The sequence below is a fragment of the Phyllostomus hastatus genome, unplaced genomic scaffold, assembly GCF_019186645.2.
Source record: "Phyllostomus hastatus isolate PE091 unplaced genomic scaffold, TTU_PhHast_1.1 phas_scaffold_501, whole genome shotgun sequence".
NCBI lineage: Eukaryota > Metazoa > Chordata > Mammalia > Chiroptera > Phyllostomidae > Phyllostomus > Phyllostomus hastatus.
In genome coordinates this window covers 7,851,802-7,877,883 of record NW_025334033.1, presented here as the reverse complement: position 1 = coordinate 7,877,883, position 26,082 = coordinate 7,851,802, and the positions used below count along the sequence as shown (strand labels likewise).

The 26,082-nt window shown below is 49.0% G+C and overlaps 1 protein-coding gene across 1 annotated transcript; it reads right to left on the bottom strand.

Annotated features, from left to right (window-relative positions):
- Positions 1 to 430: 430 nt before the first annotated feature.
- Positions 431 to 16,676, bottom strand: THBS1 (thrombospondin 1). The gene is made up of 22 exons (XM_045822750.1): positions 16,525 to 16,676; positions 15,877 to 15,972; positions 15,047 to 15,606; positions 14,091 to 14,166; positions 13,590 to 13,789; positions 13,352 to 13,474; positions 12,263 to 12,356; positions 10,654 to 10,827; positions 10,186 to 10,362; positions 9,692 to 9,865; positions 9,312 to 9,439; positions 9,048 to 9,200; positions 8,413 to 8,631; positions 7,843 to 7,950; positions 7,100 to 7,259; positions 6,826 to 6,944; positions 4,952 to 5,186; positions 4,534 to 4,761; positions 4,094 to 4,365; positions 3,593 to 3,690; positions 3,362 to 3,501; positions 431 to 2,477 (listed from the first exon to the last, which is right to left on the bottom strand). The coding sequence occupies exons 2-22, from the start codon at positions 15,941 to 15,943 to the stop codon at positions 2,470 to 2,472; spliced, it is 3,513 nt and encodes a 1,170-aa protein (XP_045678706.1). The 5' UTR covers positions 15,944 to 15,972; positions 16,525 to 16,676; the 3' UTR covers positions 431 to 2,469.
- Between the last annotated feature and the right edge of the window lie 9,406 nt (positions 16,677 to 26,082).

The following is a 26,082-nucleotide window of genomic DNA, read 5'->3' as shown; positions in this document are numbered from 1 at the left end:
GGGGTGGGCAGGGGAGAATGGAGGAAAAAGTGGGACAACTGTAAATGAATAAAGAATTTTTTGAAATGTAGGTTCAAGAATTTATATGCTTCTATCCTGCCTCCCCCAGTTTATTTTTTTAACAGAAAGATTTTGAAAAGCATTCAATAAATGACATTAATAAAATACGGTATTGTATACTTTTGGGGCCCACATATTGGGGGTTGTTTTTTTCTGTATTTTCAGTGTGGCAGACTAATTTGTTTCGTTCTTTATTCCACAAATCCAGCAAGTGTGTATTCTAAGCAACGCAGTCTTTTAAAATTGTATAGAAACTATGAATGTTAACTGGGATTTTTTTATATATGCCATACTGGTTTAAGAATGGAATTTACCCATACCTCATCACATAAAGCCAGTAGAGGACAAATAAACATGTGTACAGTAAGTATAAATATAAATTTTCATATGATTTATTGTTGTTCCTTGTACATAAGAAACAGTAATATACAACTTACACTGCTTTAGAATGCAAAATGGATAAAATGTACAAAAAAAGCACATTCCTAGAAAAAGGTATTGGCAAATAGTAAAAACTGGGCGAGGGGGCAAGCAATCAAATCAAAAACAAAACAACAACCAACAATTCTTCAATTCAGTGTGCAAACATTTTATAAAAATAGAAATACTAACTCTACAGGCAGTATTTCTTGATAAATTATTTAAATAGCATATCTACACAATCTGAGATATCTATTCCAATGGCAATGAGAAAATAATTTATAAAAATAAAGCAATGGTATACAAGATGATAGAAAAAAATAACTTTCAGAAAATGTATCTAACATTTCAATGCTATTTCCTTACTGGGAATACTTTTCTGCAGAGTTTTTATACTATATACAACGTCAACTTGTTTAGGTGCTACAGTAGCTTTAAGTTTGTTAGACACTTAAACTCTTTCTGCTTGAGCCAAAAATCCTTTTCTCAGTCACACAACAAATGAGGTAATATTTGTATATAAGTTTCACCTTTGTCATTTTTTTCTTTTGGAAAAATGAAAAATAAGCAGAGATGCTTCTCTCTCCCTGGAAATAGGCACGAGGGGCGGGGTGCACCAGGAACAAAGGCATTGTGGCTCTCTGTGCCGTCTCAAACACCTGCGGGTGGACAGCCGGCTCATTCCACCGGGAAAGACAAGGAACAAAATCCCAGATCACTTAGGCACAAAGTGAAGAGCAGCTTGCTCTGCTGACTTTCCTTGTGCCCTTCTTGTGAGATTTGCTGACGAATCTCAACTACCTGCTCTCGCTTTCCGTACGAAACCTAGGTTCCAGGTAGAACAGAGTTAATAAATAATCTGTATTTACAACCTTACAGTCATGAAGACTCAAAGATGATGGGGATAGTCCTTACGCTTCTTCCTGTCCCATGAAGTCTTTCAGATAGGTTCTCCAGAGTAAGTAAAAAATAAATATTTTACATTGTAAAGTGTAAAAAAAGAAAACAAAATTAGTCCAAAAGAGAATTAGAAAACTCCACGATATTCAGGACAAAAGAGAGAAAAGGAATGTTTTAGTTAAGTCAATAATTTTGTGCCTTTCTAACCATGAAAATACAAGCATAGCTGCCCCTCCCTGGGAGGCAGCGTGGTGCTCACTGAGATGGTAGGTTTTCTTATTTTCCTGCTACATCTGCACGAGCTACATCTAGAATGAAACCAACAATTTCAGTGTAACCAGGCAGTGGCAGCCAGCGCTGCCTTGCCCTCTGGTTTAATCCTGCCTCCCTACTCTGGTCACTATATGCGACGTGTAAGGGGTGGGCATCCAAGAGGAAGTCCAGAAGTCAGTCCTCGCCTCCCTCCCCTGCCTCTATTTAAGTGCCTATCAGCTAACGTCAGTCAGCATCATGAAATCCAGCAACAGTCTTTCAATCCCCTGAAAATGGTTTAGTACCGAATGTGTAACAGTTCCTCCATGTTCTCCTCATACAATCATCTCTTGGGTTTGCGCCCTTCCCCTTAGGGCTTTGGCCCCTGCGCGCCCCCTGTTCCCGAGGGACTAGGACAGCAGTGGTTTCGTTTGCCAATTCTCTTGAGTCCTCCCTCCTCTCACACGCCTGAAAGCGCTTTTGGGCCCACTGCTCAGGTGGCCTCACAAGGGCACCCTGCTCTGACAAAAGGCGAGTGGAGCTGGCACCTTCCCAACTGAAGCAGGTGGATGCTTTTGCTTTTTCCAAAAGTAAACCAAAGTAATCATTTATATTCTTGGAAGATTCTCTTCTTATTCAGAGGCTGAATGCTGAGTCTGATTCGGAAAATTGCATTTTCTTGAGTCAAGTCATGTGGTTTAGGAGTCCGCACTGATGCAAGCAGAGGAAAAGGGCAGGCAGGGAGGCGTGACCCTGGGGGTTTTCTTAAGCCCATAGTTCCAGAAGGTGCAATACCGGCATCGGTTATGATCAGTCTTTTGATCAACAGTTTGAAGATTAGGAATCTGTTAAAATAACAAACACAAACAGATAAACAAAAACTCGTTCACAAAGGGACTGTCATCTTAATATCCATTAATGAATAAACACCTGAGGTATAGCTCTACTTTTATAACGACAAAAGCATAATTGAAGATGGTCAGCGTATAAAATTAAACGTTGCCGCGTCTGAACATGCTTGCTGGGACACTGCTGCCGCCCGGCCTCACCGAACCTGGGCGGTGCCCTCCAGGGCTTTCAGCGTGTGAAGGTTAGGGTGTTTTATGTTACTGTGATTCAGTCTGCGAGTCTGAATTTTTAAGTATTTTGAGTAAAATTAACTTTTTTTTACTCTAATTGATTTTGTTGGCATTAGGCCTTGTCCCAGTAAACATTTATGGCACATTTATTTTTTTTGGTAGGCCCAGTGCTGAGACTAAGTAACCACTGAGTGAACGGGAATGGAGAACAAGCAGCTAAGGTTAGCGGTGAATATTAACGTCCAGTGTGAAGGCAGTACTCCTTTCCCTTCTACGTACAACAGGCAAAGGTTTGAAAAGCAACTTGTGCTGCTGTGGCATAAATGAAATTATGAGGAGTGAAGTGTAGAAACGTCAAATTTTAAGTAGTATCAGTGTGGTCTAAACTGGACAGGAGCTCATCTTCAGTTTACTTGGCACTGTGTATGAAGAACACAGATTGCTAAGTAAATTAATATTGTTAATAAGACTCAGGATTCCATAAGCCACCGTTGATAGGCCTTATTTAATTTTTATCATTGTGTTCTCAACAGCACAATACAGACGACTTTGTAACATAGTCTTGAGTTCAGCCTCTCCCATAACTGATGTCCTTGACACTGGTCTGAATTAGAGATGTCAGCTGCACATTCACGTAACGTGGCTCCTACCTCTGCACTCGTACTTCAGGTCAGAGAAGAACACCATTTCTTGAGAGAAGACAAACAGCCCTAGCCTGCCGCCAGCATAGGTTTTGTCATAGATGGGTCCTGAGTCTGCCATGATTTTCTTCCCTTCGTACATCACCACTCTGCAGGAAAAAAGAAAATCTCATTAGTCCCCGTTTCAGTCTCTGCCTTCTCGCCCATTGTTGTGACCAAATTCCGTCACTGCAGCCTTACCGGATGAAGCCAGTCTTTGGCCTGTGGCTGAGACGCCATCTGTAGGCGGTGAAATCTTTCCAGCCTATGTGACGAGGGTCGTGCCACAGAGTGCGCACCTGAAGGAAAAGGAACAGGTTGAAACACATGTTTCATTCTACAAGGAACAGTGAAAGGTACCAGGTTGACCTAGGTTAGAGGGCTGAAATGCAGGTTTTTTCCTAAGGCTTCCCTCTTTCATTTGACGTGTGCCCTTGAAAGCACATAAAAAAGAGAGAGAGGAGTGAGGGAGGCTTTTTGTTGAAGAGGCTGAAACTGCCTTTGGATTTGAAGGGCAGCCCCAGGGATGGTGCTCCCGTCTCAGATAAGACCGTGGTTTCGCAAAGCAGAGCTCAGTCCTGCAGCTGGTGCTGCTGGGGTCATGGCACCTAAGACTCCTTCTGCCTCTTGGCCAAAAGCACAGTGTCCCCAGTGCTCGTGGAGGGCCCGTCCCCTTGCTCCCTCTGCAGGAGTCGCTCCTACCTGGCCAGGGGTGTTTCCTGTGTGCCACAGGGCATTCCGCAGGTGCTCGCCGGGCCCCGTGGTGGAGTTCACGACTTTCACGGAAAGGCCTGAGTATCCCTGAGCCCGTGTGGGGTTGGTGTCCCAGTAGGACTGGGTGATCTGCTTCCACATCACAACATAGAAACGGCTGCTGGACTGGTAGCCAAACACAAACCCGGCGTAGTCGTCATCCCTTTCGGTGTTGATGAAGAAGGTGCCACTGAAGTCCACGGCATTGAACTCATCGTAACCTTGAGGATGAGGCCAGACCCAAATTAAAAGCTGCTGCTTTCAGAAGGTTCTCTATCACATTCCCAGACATCCTTAGTCCCCATAGGGATGCACACAACAGCCAGGTTTTTTACTTGCTTCTTCCCCACGTATGAATTAGCCTTCCGTTCAAAGAACTCACTACTCACCTACAGCAAGTCCAGGGTCACAGTTGACGGTCTGGACGAGTTCTTTACCCTGATGGCGGACCACCCAGTTAGGGTCATTTTGGGATGTCCCTTTGGGGTCCAGAGGAATCATCTGGAATCGGCGGAAGTCAGTCTCACTGATGTCAACGTTTTCAGGGCAAATGTCATCGATGTCCGGCACACTGTCATGGTCAAAATCATCTTTGCAAGCATCACCTCGGCCGTCACCTAAGGGAAAGAAGCGAGAGTTCAGTGAAATCCTGAAATACTATTATCACAGTGTCAGAAACTCACAATCTTGTCTATGTTGGCATCTGGGCTCTTCACCCTCCCGAATGCATTCAGCTGTGTTACTGTTCCTCAATCTGGAGAGCCACCAACTCAGTCACTCTCCTAAAAAGGGGCTCTCCCGACTCACCATCAGAGTCCTTCTGGTCAGGGTTGGGCACGAGTCTGCAGTTGTCCCTGTCATCGGGAATGCCGTCGTTGTCATCGTCGTGGTCACAGGCGTCTCCCTTGCCGTCTTTGTCATGGTCGGCCTGGTTGGCATTGGGCACATAGGGACAGTTGTCCAGGTTGTTCTGGTGGCCGTCCTCATCGATATCCTGGTTGTTGTCACAGGTGTCTCCGATGCGGTCTGAGTCGGAGTCCAGCTGGAAGGGAGAGACGGAGGCGAATGGAGGAGTAAATTCCCAACGTCAGTTCTAACTCAGGGAACTGAGTTCTAACTCAGGGAAGGGTCTCCTTCTGACGTCTGAGAGGCCAGTGGAGACCTACACCCAACACATTACTGCCAAGAGACAGTAGCATTAACCAGTGTTACTTCTTTTCTTGATCCTTGTTTTCACATGAAAATTTGAAAAGGGATATTTGAGCTTTTTAAAAATATAACACATTCTAAATAAAACGAAGTAGTAAGCACTACTTAATCACAAAGGATGAAGTGCAATGGTAACTGCGTCTAGTTTAATGTGAAGTTAAATCCTTTGGGTACATTTCATTATTTTCCAATTGAAGGGTTTCAGTTGAAACTTGTTGGTTGACATGTGAACTGCTACCCTAGGCCGTCACGTCACGGAAACACAGCCCTGGCCCTGTTTTGTGCACGCTGGGCGGTTCAGATGGTAGGGATCAGTGAGTTATCTTATTTTTAGGTGTTTGCTTTTATTTGACTGGTCCATAAAGATTGCCATCTGTTGGCTCAGGTAAAGTCAGAACTCTCAGGGTTTTTGAAGCTGTGTTTCTCAGAGTCCTTTTATATCATCCAGTGTGCATGGGGTGCTTAAAAATTTATTTATATACAAGGAGAGATTTGTCCTGCCAGAATTTATGCTCTTTGCTAGTAAGGTTTTTACATGATGCCTGAATTTTGTTATAGGTTTGATCACAGTCTGAGGAACCAAAAAGTCACCCAGGGAGGTTACATGGTAGTGAAAAGGTTTAACTGATGGTAAGACCCAATCTGAAAATATGGCCCTCGGTGCCCTTGGGCCCTCAGAGCCATCTCAGGCCATTCACACTTTCCCCTTATGGCCCGGACTCTTTACCCTCTTGCCTTTTGTTTTACAGCCCATCCTAAGAACAAATACTGGGAGGAAAAGACAGCTTTGTTGTGTCTTGAATCTTATAAAAATATCTCCCCTTTTTAAAAGTTGGTTTCTAAATTTTCAGAACAATGCATTTTAGAAAAAAAATTACCTAACTTTTGTTCCTAGGAAATAATGATGGGCAACTGCAGAAGCAAAGGCACACTTCCGGACGTGGGCGCTGTCCTGGCTAATGCCTGCTTGTAGCACTGCCCAGCACGGGGGGAGAACAGTGTGTCTTTGCAACACCAAACACTTGTGACGATGACAGGGATTTCTCCAGTTCAGGGGGAGTATTTTTAGTTCGATGATTTTCTCTCAGCCAGATTACATCATTAGCCAAGAAGATGGTTATTTTGCTTAAGGGTATTTTCTTTCATCTTTTAGTCTTAAATATGATTAATGTTATTAGAGTTGTCAGTTACAGATTTTTCTACTTTGTATAAAGCTATCCCAATGGTCCATCATGCTGAACAAGTCGCTCAGACCTCCCTGCACAGACGAGTTGAACTGACAACACTGTCACACTGAGCTCCATGGGGCTCTGCCAGGACAGTGCACCGGCAAACTGTTCACAGAGAAGCGCAGGAATGGGCTGCGAGGCCAAGGAGGGCCACGGTGATGGGAGTGCCTGCACTCTGTGCTTCCGAGGCCTGGGAGGGGTGCTCCAGTCCTTGACCGAAGGGTGTGGAAGGAGTCCACCTACCTGGTCTGGGTTATGCTCCAGAGGGCAGTTGTCACACTGATCGCCGACCCCGTCCATGTCGGTGTCCCTCTGGTCCACGTTATAGACGTACTGGCAGTTGTCTCGTTCATTGAGAATGCCTGCAGAGAATGGGGGTCGAAAAGCCAGCTGAAATCTGCAGCCTGTCGTTTCAACCAAACCCCACACTCGACAGCCAGGGCTGGGAAAAATCACTCGAAAGCTGAGTGTGGTCACCGCCCCCCTGCGGGCCTGCTGGGGTCAGGGGGCGCCTCACCATCCCCATCGATGTCGGCGGCACAGGCGTCCCCTTCCCCGTTGCTGTCTGTGTCGGCCTGGTCTGGGTTGTGGTTGTAGGGGCAGTTGTCGCAGCGGTCCCCCACGTCGTCTCGGTCGTAGTCGTACTGCGCTGGGTTGTAGTGGAACGGACAGTTGTCCTGTGAAGAGCGGGAAGAGAGCACGTCACCACACCGTGAGCAGCCAGCCCCGGGCTGCGAGCACGTGCACGACACGCCTGGATGCCGCGGAACGCCGCAGCAGGGTTCCCACCCAGCGGCTGCGCTGACTGGGTGCTCGGTGTGAGCCGATCACTGCCCGAGGTAAAAGCCAGGACATAATGGATCTGGGGAGCAAAGTGTCACTTGTTTGTATGTGGACTATCCTGCTGGTTATCAGTCAGTGAGATGTAAACATAAGCCCATCTCAGTTCTCACTATGCCCGAAGCAGATTCTACTGGCATTTAGATTCGGCATCGGAGATGAGTCTGGGGAGCAAGGTCACTTGTTTATATGTGGAGTCTCGCGCTCAAATGAGGGGAGGGAAGGCTGTGATGAAGAGCAAAACCCTCCTTTACAAGTTCTCTCGGCAACATCTACGTCCTCAACCTGCTGAAACACAGTGAGTAATTTCTCATTATTCCATGTATCAGTTTGTATATTTTTCCCTATGACTCTGAACCTTACAGTGTTTCAGGCTGTTTGTGAACAGCAAAGGTGAAAGGAACGGAAACGTGTTTTTACCCTTTCGTCTGGAATTTTGTCGTTGTCGTCGTCATCGTCACATGCGTCGCCGATCCCGTCCTTGTCGTAGTCCTCCTGCCCGGAGTTGGGCAGGTTGGGGCAGTTGTCCTGCAGAGAGAAGACACACGCTACAGCTGCTGTCCGCACGTGCTCCGTTCCACCCGCATATGGACGACTGACTGCTCCTCCATAACGACACATTTTTTACAGGAACACAAAAAAATTAAACGTTTTCTTGGGGGATATATAGGGCTACATATAAAGTCTGTGCAGATGCTCTAGGCCTTCTGTGTGCTGGAAACACAAGCCACACTGCCTGCTAGTACTCAGCAGGGAAGTGAACCCTTCTTCGGGGACAAAATAACAGACTGAGGGACGCCAGTGCCAGAAGGGCCTGGCACAGCCACGTCCTTGGCACCGAGCGCTTCCCTGCTGCTGAGAATCAGTGCTGCTCTGCCTCGGGGTGACACCCTCTTTCGGTTTCATTTTCGAGCTTGAAGCATTTACAATTCCCCAGCCTGCTCTTTTGACGTGCCTTCCCTCTGGGGCTCACAAGGGGGAGGATTTTACCTTTTTGCAGTGGTAGGTGGCGTTGGCCACGCACACCAGGTCCTCGTTGGGCCAGCCGTCCAAGTCGGTGTCCTCCTCGCAGATGACGCCATTGCCGGCGTAGCCGGGCTTGCACTCGCAGCGGTACATGGGGTCGCTGTAGTGGCCCAGGTAGTTGCACTTGGCGTTTTTGTTGCAGTGGTGCGTCCCGTCTGTGCACGGGTTGCGGGGCTTGCACACCTGCGGGGACAACATCCTGATGTCACGAGTTTCCAGGTGCCGCGGAAGCAGGAAGAACCCAGATCTTTATCGTGTTGGGACGGTTTCCACGGGGAACAGTATGGGCCACTTCTGTCCCTCCCCGCGCTCCCCTGCAGTGTCTGGCTTACAGGTGGACATCGCTTTGTGTGTGTCTCTCCTGCTCTGGGTTTATGGCTCTATCGGCTCACAGCTCATCCGAGAGCAGCATTTTCAAGTGTGATGCACTGCTGGGTTTACCGTGGGTTTTCTAGTCATGATTCTAAAAGCTGGACTGGGCGTTCACCCCCTCCCCTGTTTTTCTGTGAAGAGGATGAAACGACATTCCTCCCTGTCCTGGTGTTTCGGCCGGAGACACCCGTCCTCCGTGCAGCCCACCAGGCGGGCCCCGCATGCACCTGTTTGTGGGCTGTGGCGTGCTCCACGCCCCGGCCATAGGGCTGCGGGCCCGTGAAGCGCGGCGGGCAGGGCAGGCAGTTGTAGCCGGGGTCTGTGTTCTCACACCTGTGCTCTCCGTTGTGGCTGAAGCAGGCGTCAGGCACGAGCTTGCACTGCGGAAGGAAAGCAGTTTGCTCACTGTGTGCAAACACTGCCGCAGGAAAGGAGGGGCGCAGGTGAACCGCCTTCCCAGAAGCGGGAACAGTGAGCCGTCAGCGTCTCACCTCGTCGACATCTTTGCAGTGGATGCCGTTTCCGCTGTAGCCAGGGGGACAAGCCCCACACTTCCAGCTGCCGTCAGGGTAGCTCGTACAGTTGGTGCCGGCAAAGCAGGGGTTGGACAGGCACCCATCTGAGGCGGGACAGACGAGAAACGGTTGGTCTGGCTGCCGTTCCCTGCTGTGCCAGTCCGTGAGGACACGACGCAGTGGGAGATGCTGTAGGGACTATGTAACTGCTAACCAGAGGTTATGCTGTCCATCCCGCATCTCAGAGCAATCGAACTGCTCAGCACTACTCAGAGCCAGGAGGCCCTTGAGTGCTGACCCTGACATGCGGTCAGTGGGAACCCCAGGCTGGGTTTGTCCCGGGCTGCGTGACTCACCGATTGGACAGTCCTGCTTGTTGCAGACCTGGTTTTCCATCACTTCCCCAATGCAGTCCTTGCCTCCAAACTGGGGGGCAGGGTTGTTGCAGAGCCGGCTGCGTTTCTGTACCCCTCCTCCACAGGTGACGGAACAGATGTCCCACGGTGACCAGGGACCCCAGCCTCCATTGACTAGAAGAAAGCAAACCACATGCGGAAGTTAAGGTCCATCTCAAACACCTGCCCTGTCACAGACGACTCTCCTAAGTTTGTTCAAGAAAACACTGCTACCCTGACACGTGAAGAATGGGAAGAGGGAGAGCTTGAAATGGCTTTCCTTCTGTTTTTCATTACAAGAAGCTGCTGAGTATGTAGGACTTTGCTTGTTTGTTTTTCTAGAAAGTAACCTTTCCCCTCCATGAGGCACTGAGCAGAGGGGTCAGATGCCGGGTGAGCAGCAGGGCAGAGCTGCCACGGGGGCTCAGCTCTCGGCCGGCCGCGTGCTCACTCACCAGGGCAGGCGTCTTTCTGGCAGGCCCTGGTCTCCCGAGCTTCGCCTTCGCACGGTTTCCCGTCCATCTGGGGGCTGGGGGAGTTGCAGAGCCGGATCCTGGTGATCACACCCTCACCGCACGTCACAGAACAAGACGACCACGGCGACCAGTGGCTCCAGCCGCCATCCTGTTTGACTAAAGTTCAGAGCTGATGGTTATCGGTGCTTACCGTGAGCCGACCTCTGTGCTAACTGCCTGAAATGCAGTATCTAACTAAACTCCTCAAGACAGCCCTATTGAGGACTATCATTGGCCCCAGAGCGCAGACGCGGAGCCTGAGAGGGCCAGCGGCACTCAAGGGTGCATGGGCAGACAGCAGCACCGGGCTTCAGATCCAGAGAGTCTGGAACCCGCGCTGTGGGGCTGCTCTAGGGGATGGCCAGCAGAGGCCAGTTCTCCACACCCCTAAGGGGCCAAGATGCTTACATCTCTTATCACACTCCTGAATGTGGCAGGTGCGTGTCTGGACGGAGGAGCCCTCGCACCGGCTGTTGAGGCTGTCACAGGAGCGGCCGCGCTGCTGGATCCCGTTGCCGCAGGTTGCGGAGCAGGAGGTCCACTCGGACCAGGGGGACCAGCCATCGTCCGCGGAGTCGCTGGCTGCAGAGGAGATGGGTTCATTTAATGTGTGGTCGTTACGACTGTTTTAGACTGCTTTGCTCAGGGCTTTCTTCCCTTGCCAAAGGGTGAAAAGCAAGAGATTTCTTAGGCCAGCCGCCAAGGGGTTTATCCCAGGTCAGGACGGGCACTGTGTGGGGTAACTGAATGCGTTGTCCGGGCGGCACAGCTCAGCCCCGTCCCCGTGGGTGTTCTGTTCACCGCCGCTTCCTTTCTCCTCCCTCAGCATTTCAAATGAGTTTCCCTTTCCTGACTTAAGATCTATCGGTAGGCATGTCCAGTCCCAGGCTTCCAAGAACACCCGAGTTTTAGGCAGTGTGTAGGAGCCACTTCTGACGTTTCGGGGAGCCCGAGGCCGTGCGTTCGGCAGGTGAGCTTCCAGGCCGCTCAGCGGCTGTTGGCCCTGGGCTCCAGCTCAGTCATGGAGTTAATCGGTGCGTCGCCCCTCTCGCCTGAGCGTGTGGGGCCTTCTCTGCACGTCTTTTACAGGAGAACGTGTTTGTCTGCCACCTGCCCAGGCGCCAGGACTACGCTCACGCCCAGCTGCAGCAGACACGAGATGGAGAACTCGTGTCCTCTCGCCGTCAGCTGGAAGTTTTCCTGGCAATCCCCGACTCAAGCTCAAAACTCCACTAGTCCCCAGCTCGCTTTGTTCTCGCTAACCCACAGCTGAAGTGCATACCGGACAGAACTAGAAAAGCAAGCGACTGCCCCAGTGCCACCATCCCGATCATGACCCCTGGCTGGGGCTGGTTGCTCAGAGCTGTGCCAGTGGGTGCCGGTGCAGGAGCGTGCGCAGGGCGGGTGCTGCTCTCCCGCTTAAGGTCCTGTTTTGGTGCACTGCATGGGTTTTGGACTTGCACCTGCTATCGTCAGTGCTGTCCCAGCACAGTGAGTAATTCACACACAGGCCACGAGAGCCAGGGACGGGATGCCATGGGACAGCGTGGTGCCTCATTTCTGCTGGTGCCCTGAAGCCCAGACTGTCCTTCTTTTGGCCTCCTGCTCCTACAGACACACTGGGCAGAAGCTCTAGGTCCCCCTAAGCCCAATGCTCACACTACAGCCCATCAATTTTCCTGGTGAGCAGATTTTCCTTAACTCTAAGCCGTAGAGTCAAATTCTAGAAGCAGTCAACTTAGACTTATTGCTGCAACAAGTTCTCTCTCTCTTCCTCAAGGCATATAATCAGGATCAATGAGCTGCACCAAGATTGCTACTGCCTGTGCCATCACCCAGAGGGGTAATTAAGATTTAGTCATAATGGGGTTTTTGGCTTTATACAGCAAACACGCCAGCAGTTCACCAGATGCTGCAGCAAACAACGGAACGGAAGCACACGGGGGTGGCCGTGGGGCTCCAGCGCGTGTGTGGCAGTGACTGGGCGCCGCGGGGCTGTGCGGTTCGGGGGACTTACGCCAACACCGGGGGCAGCACTCTCCATCAGGGACTGTGGCATTGGAGCAGGGCATGATGGGACAGGACACCTTTTTGCAGATGGTAACGGAGTTCTGCAGGGCAAGAGGGAGGAGGAAATGGGTCACTAAGCATATTGCAAACGGAAGGTGACATACTACTTAACACTTCAGTTATAAGATGAATGGTCACAGCTATATATGGCCTCCAGGCCTCCCTTCTCTGCCACCAGCATCGCAGACACAGTCCTAGTGCGGGCTGCTCATCACTCCATCCTGGGGGAGCGCTACTCTGTCACCGGTGGAAGGTGCCGCACGAAGAATTTATCCAAAGGGAATCACCAAATGTCACGGGTCAGATCAATTTCAGGTGCAGATTAACAGAACTCAAAACTCTGCTGGTACTTTTAAATTTAAAATTATTATGTCTGTGGGGAAAAGAAGCTGGATGAGCATATTTTTCCCTCCTGTACAGACCTGGATGGGAATTTACTAAAGATTTTAGTAAAACCCAGCAATCCAGGATTTGTATTTAAGCTTGACTTTGCTTAACGAGCCGGGTCAGCTCCCAGACTCACCCGCCGCTGGCCCTGGGGAGAGCTAGAGTGGCACGTGCTGCAGGACGTGCCCCCTGAGCTCAGCAGACGGTTACGTCCGACAGTGTCGGGCTGAGTCATCTCAATAGTCACCACTGTGTTGAAAGAACCTCCTGTCATAGCTGCATACAAATCAGGGCTGGGGCAAGCTCCAGCCAGGTGTTGTGTACCTGACATTCAACACTGAGTCTTTGAAATGAGGCAGGCAAGTTACTCAGCTGTCTTCGATTTGTTCTTTTTGATACTTAGCTTGGGGTATAATTAAGCCTTTGGAAAACTTTGTGAGAGTTTAAATAGATTCTGTCGATGTCATAATTACATCTTACACACACACACACACACACACACACACACACACACACACATACACACACACAGTTCGGTATCAAGCCATAGAACATAGAAAGAGCTTGTGTGGCCCACTGGCATTTCCCCAGAGACCGCGGCATCGAACACCTGCCATCAGTGTGTGTTTCAGTTGGGAAAGACCCTCACCTGACAGCGGCACTCCGTGCAGCTGTCGACGGTCCACTCCTCATTGTTCCTGTACTGGACTCCATTGTGGTAGCAGAGCGGGGGCCGCCTCAGCTCATTGGCCAACTCTTTGTTCTCTTCAGTCTAAAAGGGGGAGAAAGCTCATCAGTGTCCACCTCTTGTTTGGTCCGTTGGGATCACACTAAAGGCTAAAGCTCCAGGGGCTCCTGCTATAGGGCTGGGAGTGGAGGCCACTGACCACTTTGCGGATGCTGTCCTGGAGTGTGGTCACGATGGTGCGCAGGCCCCTGAGCTCCAGGACCATGCTGGACAGCTCATCGCAGGAGATGCCGCAGATGGCTTGCAGGTCCTTCGTCTTGTGGCCGATGTAGTTAGTGCGGATGGCAGGGCTGGAGCCATTCACCACGTTGTTGTCAAGGGTGAGGAGGACGTTGGTAGCTGCCAAGAAACCAAGAAACACACGATGAGAAGAGTAACAGGAGATGCTCTCGCCACCAGCCCCCAGTGTTCCTAGTTGTAAAAGACATTTTGCCACCAGCCCCCAGTGTTCTAGGTGTAAAAGACACCCACCAGGGGTGGACGTGTGTGTGGAATAGCCTTCAAGGTCACTTTTATGTACCTCTTACCTATGTTGCCCGGGGTAATTTATACACAACCAACACTGTTTAAGTTTCTCGGCTTGTTTTGGGTAGAAGCTCCCCAATTTCCCCATGCACCCTAAAAGCAGAAGGGTACTCACAGCTGGAGCAGCCTCTGTTCCTGAGGATGTCTTCTGGTGTGGTTCCGAAGACAAACCTCACATTCTGCAGCACCCCCTGTGGGCAGAAAACACGCATTACTTGCAGGGTGTCGTGGGGACGGATGTGGGAGGGGAGACTGTTTATGCTAGGAAAAGCACACGACTGACGTTCTCAAAGTCTGAAAGAGGTCCCTTTTGAGGTCACCATGTCAAAATATCACACCAACATAAACTGCCAGACAACTTCAAAATCTTAATTGTGTCTTCTGCCAAGTCTTCAGTATTTTGCAAAGAATTCAGTTATCAGCCTACTTGGGTACACAGGAAGTGGAATCTGATATTACGCCGGAGGATATAGTGACACTCTTCAGTGTCCAAAAGTTAAATGTGGGAGTTTCAAAGCCACAGTTGTAAAGACCTAGAAGTTGAAGCAAGGAAGGAGCTGCAGCAGCACATCGCCACTGCTGTAACCTTTTATCTGAGACCCACTACATCCCCCGGGGGATCAAATAGCAAAGTGGTACTTTTTCTGCTTGAACCAAGTGTCTGATGTTAACATTTCAAGCGATGTTACAGTTGGTTGGATGCATCTGAAATGTTCTTTTCTTGAGGACAGTAAAGGACCTAAGGCTTGAACAGGCTCTTACAGGAAAACCCTTTGTTTCCTTCCATAGGTTTCAGAGTGAGGTCCCCAGCATACCCATCCCCAACATCAGCCCCATCAGGACCTTGTTAGAAATGCAAATTAATCAGGCTCCAGCCCAGACCTACTGAATCTGAAAAGGGCTGGCTGTTTTAACAAGGCTTCCTGGTGACTCTGATACTCCCTGGAGTTTAAGAACCACAGTCATAGTCCACAGGCAGTGTTTCCTCGACTGGGACACTTGCCTCTCTTGCTACAGCCCTCCTGACAGACCAACTGGCTAGCAGTCCATCCCACAGAGAAGAGGCCTCACCTGGAAATTGTCATTGACACCTCCTTTTGCGATGCGGAGCCTGGCGACACTGGCCAGGTCCCGGGTGAAGATGCTCTGGATGGGGACATCCAGCTCAGCATTCTCCATCTTCTCACAGTCGATGTACAGCTGGGCCCTGTCCTCCTGCACAAACAGGGTGATGGTCTTCCACTGGCCGGTGGCCAGGAGTGCTTCTTCCACCGACACCACATGCTGCTTCCCCTGCACGGTCAGGCTCAGGTCCAGGGTGCCCGCTTTGCCATTGGAGACCACGCTGAAGACCTGGCCAGAGTGGTCTTTCCGCTCCACTGCCAGCAGTGTGCCTCGGGTCTTCTTCATCTGTCTCAGGGAGGCCAGGAGGAGGAAACCTTTCTCTGCCCGCACAGCATCCACTAGGTCTTGGAACTTGTCATCAGGCACAGGGGGGATCAGGTTGGCATCCTCGATGCGGAAGGCTGGGCTGGAAGGGTCAGGACCCTTCACCAGTCGGCGCCCAGCGCCCCTGCGGGCAGCTCCCGTGAGTTCAAAGATGTCAAACACGCTGTTGTCTCCCCCAGCCTCTGTGAGACAGAAGCAGGACACAGTGTGAGCTTCCTAGACCCGGGGCCAGGGTGGGGAGACTCAGCTTTTAGGGGCGGGGCCAGAGAGAGAGGGTGAAAACTACAGAATGAGCTGATGAACACCATGGTCAGAAAGAACCTGCAACCTGGTCCAGTCAAAGCTCAGAGAAAACAGCTGGGAGAGGAGAGCTGGGAGGGAGGGAGGCACACCTGGGGCACCTGGCACCTCCACATCTTCCCTCCCCACTCAAAGGCATTGTAGGGACTCACCTGAACTGCGGCTGCAGCCAAACACAAGCAACAGGAACAGGACCCTGAGTCCCCAGGCCAGTCCCATGGCGGAGCTGTCTGCGCCCAGCAGGGAGCCTGCATCAGGAAGCGGAGCCCAAGGTAAGAGGTGGCAAAGCAGGGAGAGTGGCAACAACTGGGGGCTGGGCATGGGGCCAGGTCCCTGGGAATCCCCCTGTCCTACATCTGCTGGAATGAGGGAAACCAGAATTCACTTTACATCAGGGCATCGGGAAGAAAGTGAGAGTTGGAGGCAGGAGACTGGTTTTAAAGAGAAGCTTAAAAACCAACCATCTGGGGGTTTTCCTTGGGAAGTTGAGGGTAAACAGCAGAACCAGGAGGGCATGGGGAAGTGGACTCTTCTCTAGGGGACTGACAGAAAGATTTAGGGGGGACTTAATGTTTAGAAAAATTCTTGGGGTGTCCTGAGAAGTGGTTTATGAGCCCCAAATCTGGAGAAGAGGGCTCTGGAGCTCTTCCACAAGGAGAACGCCGCCCCGCCCCCCCCGCCCCCCAACAGCTGGGACGGACAAGATGGGGTCCGAGGTCCCTGAGGGGCTGGAGCCTCGTCGCCCGAGGCGGATGGCCAGGGCAGCGCTGGTCCTCTGCGGCTGCCCGCAGACCCCTTACCTGTGTGTACACGGGCGCAGTGGCCCGGAGTGGCGGCAAGGAAGGTGCGACGGGCGCCGAGTCCTGGTGAGCGTGGAGCGCCGGGAAGGCGGCCGGAGTCGGAGGGTGCGCGGGGAGAGCTCGCAGGAGTCAGGAGGCGCCGGCCGGCTCGGCTGCACTGGCTGGCGAGGTGGAGGAGCCACGCTCTTTTAAAGCGGTGCTGACATTCCTGGGCATTCCTCTGGCCAATGGGAGGCGGCCGGGCAGGAAGCGGGAGGGGGGCCAGTCTGGGTTCCTCTCTCCGCCCCCCGCCGCTCAGCGCACAGCTTTCCAGCTAGAATGTGAAGGAGGAGGTGGGGGTCGGGTTCGGAGAGCCCTGGAACTTCTCAGAAAAAGAGGTGCACGCCCACGCGGCCTTGGCGCACGCCGGCTCAGCACTTTCGCTGTTGCGCCACGAAGGCAGAATGTATTCAGTGTGAGCATCTCCACCAGCGACGGTCACCCACCTAAGACCATTAGGGGGCTTTCAGACAAATCTGCCTCTTTGAATGGCTGGACGATGGCCCCTCATCCATCCGTGCAGGTGGGGTGGGGGGCCACGCGCCGGGCTTCGCGAAGCCATGCCCGTGCCCTCGCCTGCCCTCCGCCTGACCTGCTAGAGGAGGTGAGCGCGGTGTCGCGCTGGCTGGCAGGTCGGTGCAGAGAGCTCGCGTTCTCGCTGCGCTGCCCCTCCGGGTACACTTTCTGCAGTGACTGCAGTCGGAGTCCCCGCGCAAGTCGCTTCTCCGTGCTTCCACGGCTTGCCGCTTGGGGGCGGTATGCGTATTCTGATCAAGGGGACCTGAGAGGACAATTTCTTTCTAGTCAGGAATGTTAAGGAAACTTGCTCGTATCCAGTTCCCTCAAGCCAAATTGAAATTGTGTCTTGAAAAACAGTTTGTGTGCCCACTCGTGCTTCTTAACGTGACTCCTGGTTGGAGGATTTGCAGAACCATCTGGCTCCAGGGTCTAAAACTATTTACAGAACAGACTCATGGAGTAATAAATTACCCTCTGCCTATTATTTTATTTCCTTTTTTTCCTCCCTAAACGTTCTTTTCATTTTTCGGCTCCTGAAACCGAGGTGTGGGTCACATTTCTGTGGGTGCACCAGTTGCCATGAGCGCTACCACTTAACGCTTCTGTCATTGCAAGTCTGGTCTCCAAGCCACTGTCCCAAGCCAGCATGACTCCAGCTGCCTGGAATTCCATTCATCTCTTTGGTCTGGGATGACCAGCAGCCACGCTTCCCTTGCTGTGGTCCCCTGGCCCGAGACACAGAGCACAGGTAGTAGCTTCATCAATCGCGGCTCAGACAGGGAAAGCCCTGGGGTTCACCTTCCTTCTCAGCACTCACACCTGGCAGGACTCCTAATTGCTGGAAACACCCACAAGTTTACATCCATCAAACAGCAATTTCACTTTTATTGTGTGGGAGTGCTGTGTGACAAGGTGCATGTGTACATGTGTGTGGATTACGGAGTGAGTGTTTTCCAGTTACTCAGTATATATCCAGTACCTCTAGAAGATGACAACTATGTTCCTAAGATACACGTTTGTTTGTTGCTTAATAACTAAACCCAAAAGTCAGAGAGATTTCACATGTTGAAAGATAGAAATAAAAGTCTCTATCAGATGATTAGTCAAATCGGATTCCTGTTGTGGAAGTCACAGGCAGTGACTCATCCAAACAGATCTGAAGATTCCACAGTCAGCAGCCATACACCTCCCTCCCCTTCGCTCTCCTTCCCTAGCATCCTGTTTGATCCCTGAAGAGTGTTTTTTTTTTTTTTGTCATTTGCTACTAATTTATCATGACACTAGGTACTTAGTTGGGAACAGTTCTCCGAGGAATGGCCAGTTTGTGGCCCCTGCCCCTTTGCCATTTGCTAATTTTACACAGGTCAGCTGAGGGCTTGAGGCCCACGAGAGGTCCACAAGCACAGGGCACATCTGTTTTTTTGTAAAAATCATCTCCTCTACCTTAGCCCTTCAGGATAGCCACTTTTGGACTAAGTGTCTGTAGGAGTCCCTCTGGAGTTTTCCTGGAACTTAACTTCTTTTAACAAAACAGGGAGAAACATTTTAACCTTCTACCCACTTTACAGATTGGAAGGTGACCTATATGGCAGCAGGAAAGAGTTTCCTGGTCAGAGAAAACTGACAGGATTACAGAAGTTAAACACACAGGCCTTCCTCCGAGCCACGGTTTGCCAGTTGTTCCCGTGAAAAGAAGGATAACGGGGGAGGGGTGTTCGGACAGCTGCTAGAAGCTCACCCACATCACTGCTGGTCCCTAATGTGTGCTGAAATGTTCCCCAGAATCCTAAACGTTTACCTCTGAAAGTTTTGGGAGGAGCAGGAATGGGAAAAAGGGAGCGAAAACCTACACCTTTGATGCTGGAGATACCGTCCCTCCTGTGTGTGTATGTGTGTGTGTGTGTGTGTGTCCTTAACCTACAAGTGCTGGGATTTCAGGCCAATAATCTGATGCAGCCCCAAGAGATGGGCCTTCCGGGCAGAGAGGGTTAAGTGCTCTCTTTGCCAAGTTGCCATCTTTGAGGATTACTTATTTAAAATGAAGTTGTCAGGCACATGGCAGTTTGCTGTAGGATTTCCTTTTTCCGAGTTCCCTTAATTTGATGTGGGATTGACCTAAGAACATTGCCAGGGAGGAAAGGAGTGTCGGTAACAACTAGTTTAAAATTGCATGTGATTAAGGAGAGCAAGACAATTCAGAAAAAATTGTTGATCTAGCAAAGAACAGTAAGGTGGGCTGTGATCATATGTGAGGACTGTAAAACACATTGGAAATGTTCAGCTGTAGAAAATTTCTTAGAAGTGAGCAGTAACCACGAATGGTTGTGTTTCAGAATGGACCCAAATCACAGCTTCTCTAAAAATGAAGACCTCATCAGTTCATCCTCTCTTTCCCTAGATCATGGTCAAAGTTGTTTTAGTTCAGCTACCTCCATCGTCAGAACCAGAGGGATGTTACCAACAGATTTTCGGAGTGCATAAGGGGATTTACTCCTTATTGCCCTCCTCCTTACAGAACTGAAGCAGTGCACTTGGGAACTGATCTCCGTGGGAAGGGGTAGGGCTATTGGTTTAAGGGTAACTAGCTTCTCTACCACCATCGTTTGCTTCCCAGCTAGTGACTGATTTTGAATTAGCATATGACCCAGTTCTGGCCAATGAGAGATTTGCTGAAAGCTTCTGGGAAAATCCTTTCTTATTTTTTTTTTTAAATTCTCACCTGAAGATGTGTTTATTGGTTTTAGAGAGAGAGGAGAGGAAGATTGATGGGTTGCCTCCCATATGTGTCCTGACCAAGGATCGAACTCACAACCTAGCTTGTGCCCTGACCAGGAATCGAACCCACGTCCTTTTGGTGTATGGGACGATGCTTCAAACAACTGAGCCACCTGACTAGGGCTTTTCTTACTTTTCAGGAAGAGCCTGTGAAATCAGCCTTTCTCCATCTCCATTTGGACATGACTGAGAATGCTGGTGATTGCCGTTTGGTGCTGTTGGCCACTAGGGGAACCAAACCCAGCATGCGACCAATGTTGGAGCCGGAAGAGCAGAGAGATGGAAAGAACTTCTGCTTACTTTAGACCACGTGTCTGAGCTGCTAAATGTACCAACCCTGAAGGCCATTGTACCTGCAGATTTCTCTGCACATGTGCTTGTTATTTAAGACACTTTGTCGTTTTCTGTTACTTAGAGCCACAGGCACCAGAGCTCAGGCAGCCCTTTTCTTCTCTCTGGATTGATTTGTTTGAATCTCTTCTGATTTCTTAAGGATAAGAAAAATAAGAATAAGTCATAAAATAGAAATGTTTTAAAGAGTCTTCACTTAAATTATTGAAGTGCTTTCCAGAAAAGTCGCACCTTTCTCTCTTCTCCCTGTCCCTTTGCCAGCAGGTCACTCGAGTCCCAGACATCATTCACTGCTGACCGGGAAGAGTGAGCGTTCGCTCTGACTTTACTGCGTCTCTGTAGCCCTCCCTCGGGGAAGCTCTGGACATGGTCCAGTGAGTTCAGAAAGAGCAGACCCTCTGGGGTGAGCTGGTCCAGTGTGAGGGAGCCGGGAAGTCAGGGGCACGGCTGTGAGAGGGTGGAGAAAGGAGCTGGAGAGATCTCCACCTGGGCCCAGAGGGGGATGTGGGGAATGCCAGCAAGAAAGGGGAGTGAGGACTTGGAGAACAGCCTCTTACTATGTGATAGCGATAAACACCCCAACGCTGCCCTTGAATAAAGTCCCGTTAGTACCCCGGGTAAGGAGGGAGAGTTACGGTTGATGATCAAAAACACTGTGTTCGGGAGCAACCTCTCTGACTTGTCAACTTTAGCTTTTTTAGCTTTATCGTGGTATAATTGGCAAATGAAATCATCAGAGACTCAAAGTGTGCGATGTGATGAGTTGATGCACACATACGTTGTGAAAGAATTCCCCGCATTGAGTTAACACACCCATCACTTCACATTTTACATATTATTTTGGGGGTGAGAACATTGTAGTTCTATCTTAACAAATTTCAGTTACACAATACGGCATTAACAACTGAAGTGACCATGTTTTACATTCGATCCTCGGACCTCATTCTCTACGTAACTTCTGTACCTTGTCATCCCGAGGTCCATCCTTCTGGGGCACCGTTAGTGTGGGCCGGTCTGGGTTTAGTGTGGAAACGTTCTCTTTTCAAGTGTGTGTCACCTGACAAGGTGGCCACACATTTAAGAGGAGCCTGATAGACAGGGGAAAGGGGCTGGGAAATCATCAACGTGACTTAAGTGGATGAGTCCAAATCACACTTTCTGTTTTGTCCCTCTCCACTGGGGCTTCAGATTTCTCCAAAAATAAAATCATGAAAATTTTAAACCAGGAAGAACTCTCTAGTCCAACTCTAAGTCAATAGAGGAAGAAGTTGGTTTAAAGAGGCGAAGTGACTTGGAAAAGCCGCAGAGCCTGTTGGTAGGGGAAGTCCCAAGAACAGCTCAGGTGCTCTGACCTCCAGCCCGAAGTCCTTCCCTTCATGGCCTTATGTTCTTCGAGATTCATTTCATTTGGTTTCAAAGATGTTTCGGTATTAAAATGAGCAGAAATGCTTTCTAGTTTGTCAGTGGAGAGCAAAGTTCGTGCCCAAGGAAAGAAGAGCCAGGTGGTGAAAAGAAGAGGGAGGGGGAAAGAGAGCAGAAGAAACGGAAAGCAGCTTATTAACAAAGGCTGGCCTGCGTTATCTCATCCCCTCCGTGACCCCTCAGAGCCCCAGCTGTCCCAGTGCCCTGACTCTTCTGAGTGTACTCAGTTACAGCTGCTCCTGGGAGGGGCCCCGCCTTGAGATAGAGGTGCATTCACTTCAGGTTTACACAGCCTAGGATGCGATGGAGAATCACTTTGATTCTTAAGCAGGTTCTGTGGAACTAGAGACAACCTGGCCTCCCAGGTTTCCAGGAACTGTGATCCAATCTCCTGGCCCAGCACTGACCAGTTCCTTTGTAGACAGATGTTTGGTGGGTCTGCCCACAGCTACAGGACCTGGGATCACCTCGGTGATGTTCAGGAGCCACACAAATGACTGTGTGGAGCTAAAAAAAAAAAAATATATATATATATGTATATATATATGTGTGTGTGTGTGTATGTGTGTGTGTGTGTGTACACACACATGTTAGCCTGAAGAAGAGAAGAACATACATTGATTGTGTATCTTCTTTCTCATTGAGATTGTTAAGGTGTCCATCTTGTTATTTTCATAAAGGATGTGGAGCAATAGCAGTCTTTGAAAATGACGAAGATTTCCTAAAAGTGAGGATTGTAATGCATTGGCACGTTACTGAGCTGGGCAGTGACACATTTTCTGGATGGATTTGCCGAGAGTGTGGTTAGGTAGTTAATCAGATCGAGCGACTTCCAGAGGAGTTTCCAGGACCTGCACGAGGCACTTTGCTTCTGATGCTGATGAAACACATCTCCCCTAAAGAATTTAACTTCCCTGAGGTTCAACATACTCCTTCAAAGCACCCATTTATAAATTATAATTTTTCAAAATTTCTGAACTGTCTTCACATGTGCAGTCCAGATTAAGCAATGTTTCCAAGTTTTCTTTTTTCACTTTTTACCCTGGAAGAAAATTATGAATATTAGTTAAAAGACTGATAAGACAAGCAAACATAACGAAAGCCCCGACTGTTGTGTGAGTGATTTTGGATACTGAATGTGACTGGGAGATCGGCATCCAACTGGAGTCTGGACGAAAGACCCACATGCCACTGGGAAGCGTGGACGGCGACCAAATAGCCGGGTCCTGGGCATTTGTTTTAGGTGATATCAGTCTCTTGGGAGGTTGTTTTTCCCTTTTTTAACAGTGAGATCATGACGGCTTGCATTTTGCGGAACTGAGCCAAAAGAATTGTCACTCTTTCTAATTTAAGAAGATGAGTGTGTAGTCTGAAGAAAGCTTTTAATTTTATTATGACATCAAAGATAAATACGGCTGCTTCCCAGGGAAGAGGTGTAATGTGGAGAAAACTTTTTATTTTTCTTTCTTCCCCCTTTCCTCTATTCATTTCCTTCCCTTTCCCTTTTATTCATTTCCTTCCCTTTCCCTCCTTCCTTTTGTCTTCTTCTCCTTCTCACCCTCCCTCTCATCCTCTCCCTTCTCTCCCTTCCCCTCCTTCTTTTCCTTCCTTCCCTCCCCTTCTCCTCCTCCCTCAGACTGGAGTGAGGACGAACTACAGTAACACGTGGAAAGCATTTCGCATTCCATTGTTCGCTGACCAGGAGCCTACTTGAAGGTGCAGGTTAGAGGTTACACCACAACATACATGTTCTGTGGCCTCTGACATTGGATGCACGTAGGTAATGGAGGAAGAGCAAAGAAGGAAATGTACGGAGCCAGAGGGTAGTCTGTGGAAAAGTTTCGGCTATATTTTCTGTTTGTTCTAATGTTTGTGATATATGTCACTTAAAGCATTTTTTAGTTTATTGTGACTTCTCTCATTTTAAAGAAACATTAATTTTTGCCTAATTTTGAATTCATAACTTTATGTTACATTTCTTAAATGAGATCCCCTAAGCCACGTGCATTTCAGGCCCATCTAACTTGAGTGCTGTGCTGGGGGAGGGGTGTGAGGGGAGAAGGAAGGCGGAGAGAGCGTGGGGGGCACGGCCGAGCCATGATAACGGAGACCAGCCATGATAACAGAGACAGCTGTGCCGGGTGCCCAGCACGGTGTTGTTTGGTGCCTGTGCGCATGTGCACGTGCGTGCGGTCGGCCTGGCTACGCACCCAAAACGCTGTTGACACCCGCAGTCCTGAAGATCTCGAAGAGTACGTTATTAAGCCAGAGCAGGGAAAGGAATGTGTAACTTAGCTGTGCTAATTATTATAATAATCTACATAAGTTGCTTGCCACTAATACCTAATTATTATATACCAAAATAATAATTATGTACACCAATTAATGTTTCAAATTAATTTGTCTAAATTGCATTTGAGTGGGACGGTGCACATTCTGTATGTGCAACAATCTTGCAGAGTTTGAAGAGTAAGCTCCAACAACCAAAGCTTTAACTGGTCCATGATTTCAGCAGCTCGCACCCTGGAGCCTTCCCTGTGTGTGTGTGTGTGTGTGTGTGTGAGCATCCTGCTGAGACACTGCCCACTATTGAAATAAATGGACCGCACACCTTTAGTGGTTAGAGTTGAGAGTTACCCTTCCGCTAATTACCTCTGTTGTAGGGATTTGGAAGACGTGATGGGTTACACATACTCTTTGAGACAGGTCATTGTTTATCTTCTAACATATGCTAGATTTTTTTCTGATTATAAATGTAAACAATAAGTATTTTAAAAATATTTTTCCTTAAATGCAGGCTTTGAAAATTTTATAACCTATATATTATGTGTCATTTATTATGTGCCAAAGTCCTCACATATACCCACCTGGCCTGTGAGGGAGAAGGACCCCTCCCATCTCCCCCGCCCCCCATGATGCTGATCCTAAGGGCTGAGCTGTGAGCGATAAGCATGGGTGTGTGGGAGTGCTAAGGGGGGCCTCGCCTGGCCTGGTTGTGTGTGCTGGGTTGTGGGTGAAGAGGTCGCAGAAGGTTCTCTTGGAGAGGCATTGTCTCAGCTGAGTCCTGAAAGACTGTTCAGAAAGGCTTGGGCCTTTGGGTACAGAAGAAAGATCAATTAATGTGTTAACATTCACAGCTACCATTTTTGCTTCCACTAAACTCCTTTAGGATCTGAGCAAGAGGATCTGACCAGGCACAAGGGCCCCGGAGAGGAACATCTGTGTTTTGATTCTTCCCTAGTGAATTTTGGAAGGATTGTTCTTTCATGTCTTTTTGCCTCCTCTTCCCTTCTGTGTAAAGATAGTGCTGCAGAGTCAGGAAAGCAATTAACCAAAGCCAGTGACTGTTTCTCTCTCTCTCTCTTTTTTAAAGATTTTATTTATTTACTTTTAGAGAGGGAAGGGAGGGAGAAAGAGAGAGAGAAACATCAATGTGTGGTTGCTGGGGGTCATGATCTGCAACTCAGGCATGTACCCTGACTGGGAATCGAACCTGCGACACTTTGGTTCTCAGCCCGCGCTCAATCCACTGAGCTACGCCAGCCAGGTGACTGTTTCTCTTTAAATGAGCATAATGAATTGAGATTCCTTGGCTGAAGAAATGTACTGTGGATTGTTCTGCATGATATCTCTATCGTGGGCAGTTTTGTCAGCATCATAGATGCTGCTTTCCCTGAGATTTCATTGGTCTGAAATCGCAGAAGCTCAAATAATCACCTTCAATTTGTATGTGTATCAAAATCCTGCTCTTTGGTGCTCCAGGCACCTTCCTGTATATTTCTCTCAGCACAAAGCCTTGAGCCTGATAGGTAGACAGCCAACTTTTGTGAATGAAAGAGCAGAAGAATGAATGAATGAATGGATGACCAAGATAAACTTCATTATCAACATGATTAAATCTTACACTATGGGATAGTATGGGAAATAGTTAAATTACTTTCTTCTTTTCTTTTCTTTCTTCCTTTACTCTTTTATTGAGTTTACTGGAGTGACATTGGTTAATACAATTATATAGGTTTCAGGAGTAGAATTCTGTAACATGTTACCTATATATTGTATGTCGGTATGTTCACCACCCCAAGTTTTCCTTTATATTTCTTGATCTGCTTAATTACACTAAACTTCCCTCCTTCCCTTCTCCCACAAAAACAATACTCACTCATAAAAAAGCTTTAAATTCCAAAGGAGTAGGGCTTAGAAGATAGTGATTAGTCTATTTTTAAGCTCACAGGGTTTTAAGACTAATTCTCCGTGACAATGCATCTAATTCAGAAAACGTGCTTTGTGGAGGCCGCCAACACGTGTTTTCTTTGAACAGTTTAGGTTTTAGGTTTTAGGTGTAACACACACACACACACACACACACACACACACGGAAAAAACCTCTCTACCCAGAGTTACGGCTGAATGGCGAACACAGAGGAGTGATTACCCCAGATGACATTCATAAGA